The sequence below is a fragment of the Stylophora pistillata genome, chromosome 6 (genome assembly GCF_964205215.1).
Source record: "Stylophora pistillata chromosome 6, jaStyPist1.2, whole genome shotgun sequence".
NCBI lineage: Eukaryota > Metazoa > Cnidaria > Anthozoa > Scleractinia > Pocilloporidae > Stylophora > Stylophora pistillata.
The window spans coordinates 19,665,825-19,676,173 of record NC_142524.1 but is presented as its reverse complement, the minus strand read 5'-3'; the positions used below and the strand labels follow the sequence as shown (position 1 = coordinate 19,676,173).

At 40.3% G+C, this 10,349-nt stretch overlaps 1 protein-coding gene across 1 annotated transcript; it reads left to right on the top strand.

Annotated features, from left to right (window-relative positions):
• Positions 1-9,598: 9,598 nt before the first annotated feature.
• LOC111330577 (uncharacterized) lies at positions 9,599-9,985 on the top strand. The gene has a single exon (XM_022935446.2). The coding sequence runs from the start codon at positions 9,599-9,601 to the stop codon at positions 9,983-9,985; it is 387 nt and encodes a 128-aa protein (XP_022791181.2).
• Positions 9,986-10,349: the final 364 nt, after the last annotated feature.

Sequence of the window (10,349 nt, the reverse complement as noted above, 5' to 3'; positions counted from 1 at the left end):
AAACGTGCTTGAACGCGCTCCAACGGTAAAAATGTTTTATGCATTTCAGTTAAGGTGGCTCGTACCGGTTTTCATCCTTTTGATGGTTTGTAACTTTGAAAGAATACAACAGAAAGACTGACCAAGGCCAGTTGAACACTTTTACGGGTTGAATTATATAGTCATTAGTTATCCAAAAATAGGTGTCATTTCGTCCCTAGCAGTTTCCATGGCAACGCTTTCATAGGCTTATTCAGACACATTTTTTAGCTGGTGGCTTAAAATATTCGAAAACTAACCCGGTGACCCCATGATTTTTTTCAGTGATTGCTTTTGGCACTTGAAAAAGAAAATGCACAGATTTTTAAAAAATTCTATGGAGCGAAATTTCAGAAAATCTAGAATAAAGGCAATTTTCAGACATCGCAAATTTCCTTCCGTAGAATTTTCTATTTTTTTTTCTGATGATTCCTTTCGACGTTATTATCATATTGGAACAATAAAAAGAAGGGGTCACCGGACTTGTTTGCATGCAATAGCTTTCGTGAGTTTAGCAATTTCCACGCGCGTTCTCGCGCGTTTAGAAATCTGGATTCTAAAAGATCGACATTTGCTCATGATCTGTTATAGCTACCGCTAGCAATTGCGCGTGCTCGCGCGCGCGCTTACGATCTCATGTTTACAGACGTTTACTGCTAAGAAAATCATTAAACAGCTGTCGAAGACAGCCTCCCGCGCTCATCTTAAAAATCCTGCACATGACTTCTGGCTATATCATATTATTTTCCTTTAAGTTTCAAAGTCTTCTTTCACTTCAGATAGATTATCCTTCACTTAAGTTCTTCTTTTTTCGCCGTCGCAAGATTTCATATCGGCTGAATATTTCTTTTAACTGTGAAGTGATGCAACCTTTACTTCTCCGAAAATTGTCTTCTTTATCTTAGTTTCTATCTCCTGCATTCACAGTGGCCGCTCAACACATCAAATACAAGCTCTTAGGTAAACTTCTCACATAAGTAGAAAAAAATCCTCGCGCTGCCATCTTTGTTTTAAATTTTCGTCTTTTAATCTCGCGCTTCTTTCGCACGTTTCTCTCGCGCGTGACGTAAGAGTTGTCTGTTCCCCGCGCGAAGAAACTAGTACGAGCCACCTTAAGTGATAGTGATAGAGCGAAAAGGCCTATTGTTGCGTTAAGTGTGTTGCGTTAAATAGCGTTACCACTGCAAGGACATTTGTTATATGCACTCAATCATGTCGTAAATCTACCTTCCTAAGTGAAGGAAAACTAACTAGTCGGAAGTGTTGTGTGGTAAATCTTAAATTAGAGCAATGAAAAGAGTCACTTGATCCACTAAAACCTCTATCTTACGTGAGGCGACACGCCGGAAAGCTGGAGAAAAGGTAGTCGATCGTTGAAAGGCGTTGATAAGCCTGTGCGTCCCCTACCATTCGCTAGCGTTTTTAAATCTTCTACCTTCAAAGTTTAACTCTTATTAGGATATCTCCTCAGGACTTTCCTTTGCGATGTGATAATAAGGCTCAGTTTTGAGGTGTCATTTCCCCATCTGAATGTTCTTCAGGTTTGGCAAAGCCGGATGAGATTGTGTTACAAAAGCAATATTTTTTTCTGTGCGCGCGTTATTTTCTATATTTTGTTCTCTTCTGCAGAAATAACTCCAGAGAGACGTTCCTCAAAACCCTCATCTAGGTTTCTTCTATTCTCGAAGGGTATTTTGAAACTCTACGGTTTTGCTAAACGGTGGAGCGAGACAAATTCGTTCATAGGAGGCGTGGGGCTTATCCTTTTACAAATCCCATATTTACGCTCGGTGGAAAAAGTTCGTGTATTGCAAGGTGTCTGTCTCTTTAATAGGCGTTTGGATGTCAAGGGTCAATTCCCTCTTCAATAACTCGCGTCTAGGAATAGAATTTCTGACTTTGAAATTACATATTCATCCCGCCATCGATTGTGAAGGTAACTTTTGACATTTGTGTCGAGATTCTTAGACAGATTGCAGTTTCGAATCTTTCTTAATAACGTCAGTTGCCTCCTAAGAACGAATTCGTCACGGAGGAATGACGGGAGTCGCGCAGGCCCGTCAAACTTTTGAACTATCGAAGAAACGGCAACAGACAGTGAATCCCCACGCTATCTCGCTTCCACCAAAGAAGTTCACTCCAACGCGTCAAGATGCGAATGACTCAATTTTTATTTTACGACCATGATGCAACGCAATGAGAGTGCGCACACCGCCTGCTTGGGCTTAATCCATAGTCTCTACTTTTCGAGCGCCTCAGTCATGGAGCTCCTGCGGCGCATCGGCGTCATATCAACTCTTTTTTCATTGATATTTTTTTGACTCGAGCGACGGACTTTGCCGGTTACTACCATTTTCTATGAGTATGGGGCTACGCTGGGCGCGCCTCACGCCCTGCAAGCCCCGCTATAATACATTCGATTTTGAGTTGTGTTGTAATGTGAGCAATCTGAGCAATGAGAAAAATTTCTGAAGGACGCTGACTGAATCGAAATTGAGTATATGTCTTCCTTCGCTCGAAGTTGTCCGACCTCGTGTGCCACACTACTTCTCCTATATATAATTCCTGGCGCATTAGACTAGTTAGATCATGCAAATTATATTGTATATAAGCAATGGTAAAGTTTATTCTCATTAAATCCCCTGATGAGTGGGCGACCACGAAACAGGCGTGTAGGGATGAACTTGTAGTTTACTTGTCTTTTTCCTTCCACAATATATACTTCGCTCTACTTCTATGTATTGAGCACTGTTCTACGAAAATCAAGTCACACTTTATAGGCGAAATAGGCAACGTAGGATCCATGACAGTGCTCGACAATGAAGGAGCGATTACAGTAACAAATGGACTACTCAAGTGACACACATATGGATTTTAATACAGCCTGTTTCGTAGACCAACAAAAGTTGATCCACTCATCAGTTAAACTCCATACACACTGAGGCATCGTGGCGGTTAACTCTAACTCAGCAACGTGATCACATGGCATTGTTTAAAAAATTCAAATCTTGAAAACCGTGCGCGCGCCGATAATAGCGTTAAGAATACCTGAGAATATATTTTCGCCGATGTCTACAATTGGATATTATTTCACTTCGCTTGTTTAAAGAGGCTTCATGTGGATAAGACAAGATAAAAAATTTCTCAGTGAGGCATAAATTGCAACGTTTTGTGGCATTGGAATATGATCTAGCCCTAGCAATAATTTTCCATGAAATCGAATAGTCTTCCCTCTTCTCCTTTAGTTTCCACAGGTACTTGCTCAGCTCTGTGTCATTTCGCCGTCTCTCGTGGTTGAACGACATTTGGTGGTTGCGCCATCTAGTCTTAAAATCTGTCGCTGTGAGGCCAACGTAAGTTTCAGTTTCTTCCCTGGTAGCGACTGTGGCTTGGTAGACGACCTCTCTTTGCAAACATTCCCCTCCTAAAGGGCATTCGTTTTCGTTCCTGCAGTTGCACAATCTTTGGGGGCGGCTATCTTCGGACATTTTTGCGTTCCTGATTGTGGCTTTGTTATGCCCGTCTATGATCTGTTTCATATTTGGTGTGCATGAGTAGCTCAGTTTAATGGTGTTTCTATTGAAAATTTTCCTCAGTTTGTGGGTGACTGGAAAGCACTTGTCAATAAGGTTAATGAACGCTCTGCCAATGTTGGTCTGTACGTTTCTGTTAAATGGTGGGTTAAACCAAATTATGTTTCTTCGCCTTTTGGTTTGGTATTGTGGTCGGTGCGGTTCCGGTTCAGTGAAGTGCAGCTTGTATGTGTAGCCACTCTTGTGTAACGCGTCTTGGTAGGGAGGTGCGGCTTTGTTAAACATGTCTTCGTCAGAAGAGATTTCAGAAAGTCTTTTATTAACTGCTTCGAGGATGTTTCGTAGTATGTATGGTGGATGGTTAGACTTGCTGTGTACGTATAGATGGGTAGTTGCTGGTTTGGAATAGGGTCCGAATCTGCCGGTTATCAGGTCAAGCGTTACATCGAGAAAGTTGATGATTTTCTTGTTTGCCTCGATGGTAATTCTAAGGTTGTTTTGGACAAATATCGTGCAAATCTGTTTCTTAATTCTCTCCACTTTTTGGGGTGTTTGGTTTATAACTGCAAGGCCGTCGTCACGGTAAAGCTCGATGTTAATTTCTGGTATAGTCGCAAGCTGTGATAGGAGGTAGCAGCCGACTAGTTCACATGTCTCCGCTCCATCATAACTTCCCATGGTGACGTCGAAAAGGCCGTTGGAATTTTTCTTCTGCCAAGAGGTCCCATTGCTAAATAGTAGTGATTCTTTAGCAAGTAGGACGATTTGGCGATCATCTGGGGAGATGGTCGTGTAGTTAGACGCGAAGTCGAGGGCACGTCCGAGTAGATCTTTCGTTATTGAGGGGTAGAATTCTACAACATCGAAGCTGATGAAAGCAGATTCGCATTTATTTGGTAAGTTTTTGAACCACTGCAGCACAGAGGATGTGTTCTTCCATTGATTAACGCCTGTTGCATTTACAAGTTTCTGGTTGATATTTTCGAGAATTTTCTTGCTTATTTTTCCAATTTCCTGTTTTGATGGGTTGATCAAACGACAAGTGGGTCGGTTTAAGAAATTGTCTTTATGGTCTTTAAGTGTTACACTTAATGCTTAATCAAATTAATGCTTTACTGCGAAGGATCGTGCACATATACGTTTCATAACCGCAGTTCATATATATGTATTTCATATGTTTGTTGTTTGATTTATCATCTACGGGTTTATGTCAAATTAATTTGATGGCCTGCTCCCAGTTGGCTCGTTAGCTCAATTGGTAGAGCGCTGCACTAGTATCGCAGAGGTCAGTGGATCGAATCCCGTACAGGCCTGAATTTTTTTCAGGTCATATTTTCACTATTGCTTAAATAGTGCTTTACTGCGAAGGATCGTGCACATATACGTTTCATAACCGCAGTTCATATATATGTATTTCATATGTTTGTTGTTTGATTTATCATCTACGGGTTTATGTCGAATTAATTTGATGGCCTGCTCCCAGTTGGCTTGTTAGCTCAATTGGTAGAGCGCTGCACTAGTATCGCAGAGGTCAGTGGTTCGAATCCCGTACAGGCCTGAATTTTTTCAGGTCTGATTTTCACTATTGCTTAAATAGTGCTTTACTGCGAAGGATCGTGCACATATACGTTTCATAACCGCAGTTCATATATATGTATTTCATATGTTTGTTGTTTGATTTATCATCTACGGGTTTATGTCGAATTAATTTGATGGCCTGCTCCCAGTTGGCTTGTTAGCTCAATTGGTAGAGCGCTGCACTAGTATCGCAGAGGTCAATAGTTCGAATCCCGTACAGGCCTGAATTTTTTTTTCAGGTCTGATTTTCACTATTGCTTAAATAGTGCTTTACTGCGAAGGATCGTGCACATATACGTTAACTCTACATCTTATCGAGGGTTTTATTAGGACAGACGTTTACTCAAAGCCAACTGATAGTCACCTGTATCTCCCACCATCAAGTGCTCATCCTAAACACGTTTTCAAAGCGATCTCTTATAGTGTGGCGACGAGGTTACAAAGAAATTGCTCCGAACAAGCTTTTCTTGTCAAGAGAATAACCGAATACAAGGGTTATCTGGTTACTCAGGGTTACCCTTCCAAATTAGTGGACGACCAGTTTCGTAAGGCCTCTACCATACCTAGAAGTGATCTACTTAGGACTCAGGCCTGATCTAAGAGGAAATTATTCCCATTTGTGACCACAGTTAATCTAAATTTACCTGATGTAAGTCGCATCACTAAAAAACATCTGGCTATTTTGGAATCCAATCCCAAGTTAAAAGAGCTTTTTCCTTCAAATTCCATCATAGCATCCTTCCGCAGATCTAAAAACCTTAAAGAAATGTTGGCGCCATCCCGTTATGGCCCCAACACTGAAAGCGAAGGGGTTGCCGCGGTCAAGGGATGTTTTAAATGTAATAGAACAAGATGCGATCTTTGTCGCAACTTCTTGGTTGAATCTAATTCATTTCTAAGTTTTCAAACAGGCAAAAGTTACAAGATACGATCGAAACTTTCCTGTGATTCTAAGAACATAATTTATTTGGCTTCGTGCAAGAAATGCCGCCAACAATACATTGGTTCCACAACAAATGACTTTAGGGTTAGATTTCGCAACCACAAGTCTGCTATGGTCACTAAGAAAAAGACCTGTGACGTAGCGGTACATTTTAACAAAACAGCACATGATCTAAGCGATTTCTCATTCCAATGCATTGATCAAGTGCAGGCAACAGTAAACAATTCAGGTAACATCGAGAAACTTCTAATTACCAAAGAAGCATATTGGAGCGCACAGCTGTTCTCTCTGGCACCCTTCGGCTTGAATAAGCGCCAGGAATTTCACTCCCAAAAAAGAATAAACTATAATTAATGCGGAGAATTTTTTCAAATTGGGCGGGCATCAAAGGTCCCAGTCTCAGCGTTAATTGAGAATTTTAGTACAATTCTCGCCTGTCAAGTCAACGCTGGTTCCTTTACATTTTCAGTGGATTCGACAATTTTTCTATTTCTTTTTATAGTGATAATTTTTCGCGTAGTAATTACTTTGTTTGTTTATATGTGTCATCACGCCCTACATAAATCTATTTAAGGAATTTTTAAGTCATTGTATTACAGCTGATGAAGGTCTCGGACCGAAACGTTTTTTATTAAACGTTTTAGACTTTTTATTGAGTATATGTCTTCCTTCGCTCGAAGTTGTCCGTCCTCGTGTGCCACACTACTTCTCCTACCATTTATCGAGGTTTGGACTTTGAATCCTTTTGGATCCTTCTGGCGCGGCGTTACTATGGGCTCGAGGCCTTTTAACTTATCATATATATATTTTTTTTTTTTACGAGTTGTGCCATTTTTTGACGAGCCCGTAGGGCTGGTCAAATACAAGTAACGAGTAAAAATACTCAGAGATACTATACAACAAAACGTCTAATAAGTTATTTATTATCCAATACGCCAAATTGTTATTTGTTATTAGTGTGAGCGAATTTTGCGGATATTTATATACGAGGAGTGCTTGACAGAAGTATGCGTGTAGTCCTGAGAAGGACTGTAGTCGGTTGTAGTGACTGACCTTTCGACAACCTGTGCGGAAGTCATCATCAGAGTCAAGTGAATAGTTGTTGTCAGTAGAATGTTCTTATTTCAGTGCGTGTAAAATGATTGGTCAGTTTTGCCGTGATGTTATTTGCTGTAAGACTCAAGTGGCATAAGTCGGTCGTGATTGGTCTGTTTCGATTCGTCTTTAGTTTCTAAATTCTCGTCTTTAGTTTCCAATTCTTCGCTTGCGCGATGCGAGAAAACCTGTCTAACCGGTTCTCGGGAGTACAAATACTGCGTAATATTTGTACTCGTTTAGGGCGTTATTTGTACTCTACGGAGTGTAGTTGGATAATTGTTATTATTATAATTATTATTATTATTATTTGTACTCTAGAGTACCGGTTAAACGGGTTTTCTCACATCGCGAAAGCGAAGAATTAGATTGTAGTCACGAAAAAAGAAAATGGCGTACAATTTGAATCAGATTTCCGACGACGAAGGGTCAGAATAGTTGGCAAGTATAGATCAAAGTTTATCAGATGAATTGAACGAAAAAAAAAACAGCTAGACAGCGCGGAAATTTCTTCCTTTATCGAAGAAAATAGAAACAGCAACACGACAACGCGCCAACTCCGTTCCGACTCGCATACTTCTGTCACGCACTTCCCGTAAATTAATATATCCGCGAAATTCGCCCGCACTGAAATAACAGTTTGACGTGTTGGATAATAAATAACTTATAAGCCGTTTTGTTGTGTAGTATCACTGAGTATTTTTACTCGTCAAACTACGGCACAACTCGTAAAAATACTCAGCGATACCACACAACGAAACTTCTAATAAGATATATATATTTTCGTGCTATCTGACTCACTGCAAAAGCTGAGCTCTCAAAAATAACGCGAAATTTAAGAGGTGTAATGTTAAAGATAAAAAAATGGGTAAACATTGAATTCGTCTTTAGTTTCTCGTTTTTACTGCGCATGTAGCAGGATTGCAAGACTATAGTAAAGGAAATGCATTCGAATGATTTGGTCAACTACATGCAGAATGAGGGTTGAGAATGCGTTCACGTCATGTCCCAATTCCTCTCTTCATGTAGAATAAGACCGGAGACCCGAGGAGGAGACAGAGGACCGGAGACAGAGGAGAAGAGACAAAGACACCTCAAGCATCATGCGAAACACAAGATTTAACAACATTTCCTTGATCTAGTAATGAAGTTAATACATTTTGGTCAATAGATCACTGAAATCAAAAGGTCGCCTTCTTAGTAAATGATTTGTTACTCACTTGACGTTTATCACATAATAAAAACCCATAATAATTTTTTCCACTCTGTTTAATTCTTTAGTCTGTTTTATTAATTTTTGTCTACAGATCGGATGTTAGTTAACTGGTTACACTCCATCTAGACTCTGGACCAGTCTCCGTTCTCTGTCACATGGGAGATTTTGGATGCGGAAGTGGTGGATGGACATCAGTTATGAAGATAAACGGCAAACAGGTGAGATGAACATCAGCAAGGCACATTTTTGCGTTTAACTCCTTTCTTGTCTAATTTTTTCCTGCCAACTTGCATTGATGAGATAAATATGGCCAAGATGATCCCTAACTACTTAATAGCAAAAATCACTGCGTTAGTTGAAGACCATTCAGTCTTACATTGAATTTTGCCAAAGCACACAACTTTGAGCCAAAAAGAATGACAATAGCAAGTCCACATAACTAAATGAGTCCAAGAAATCAGTCTGCCTGAGAAAATTTTAAACGATCTACAGCACAACTTAAAAGATCGTACTCCTAGCTCTTAATTTTAACGAGCAGTACTTGTTGAGATCTGAGAAGGTCTTATTTGTGCAATTAAATCTTACATTTATTACAAAAGAGACCCATTTTTGTATGAGAACAACAACAATGATAACAATTATGACAAACCGTAAATTCATCGCCCACTTGAAGACGTTTTTTGAAAGATGTGATTGCCTTGCAATTTTACTGCTAAAGTTCAGAGACAGAGGCGCCTGTATTAAATATTAATTGGGGGAGAAGGTCGAACGGGGTAATCTTGAAAACTGGTGTCGTAGTTATAAGGGTGGGGTCATCCTTCTTAGAACATTTTCAGATCTAGAAGCTCATATAATTCAAGGGACTCGTTGGATTGTTGTATATTCCATGTCCTTAAGAAGTTGGTGGATTGAGGGAAGTGTGGGGCTGGTAGAAGCTTCCTTTGTTCTTTTTTCCTTATAAGAATCAACTGAGCATCAGCTTTTCTTTAAAAAAAAAACTGTCACGTAGAAGTATGAGGGACGAGAGTAGAATGTCTAAGTTGGTTATGTATCAGATGAAAAAGTATTTGTTCTTTTGCAGAGTACCTTTCATTACAAACGCCCTTACTGAAAAAATTGTGAAGAATACAACCTTGCTGGAGGGAAGACTGGGTTTGACGGACAAGAACCAAGTTACCGACATGGAACACATCTTTCTCCAAGATCTGTCTCGGTATGAAGATCGACCAAGAGCTCAGGTTCATTGTCGTTGAAAAGCAGGCCAGCTCTTTGTACTCGCTGATCGCTGATGGGATATATCGAGCCACCTTACCGGGTCGTGACAAGTGGAAGAAGCTGATCGGTTCACGGGCCTCTTTACAGCTTAACTGTAACATGGAAGGTTTCAATGTAAAAGCCTCCAACCTGGGTTACTCCAAGGCTAGAATTGGTATTGTAACCAACGACGAAAGTGATTGCGTCTCGTGCAACTCAAGGATCAGATTTGGCACAGGAGGGAGACCTGGCTACTCAAATACCTGCGGTATTGAGGCGAGTGTGAAAGGACCAGACAATGGTAAAAAAAAAAACATTGCCGCCATGGGATACCATCTGGTGCAATAAGAATAATCTGGTATTAACAACCTCGTAATTAGTTTCATCACACGGTTACAGATGATGTCACCGCATATCTCGGACGTGGGAATATGTCCCTAGACGTGGGGCCTGCTTATCGAGATTCCTGTTTCCTTGTAGCTAAGTTTCAGAATCTTTGGAATAGTTGTGAGGTCCTTTGTTCTAAAACCGATGTAGTCTGTTTTCTTTCCTGGTATTTCTTATTGTTTTAGTTTCAAACCCGTTTCAAAAATTCTCCACATTAATGTAAACACGACAATTAATTGCAAGAAGAGCGGGAATTTTCAGAAATGGGTCTCTGGACTTGTTTCAGTGTATTTTAGCTTAGATTTGCGGACGCAAACCTAGCGGC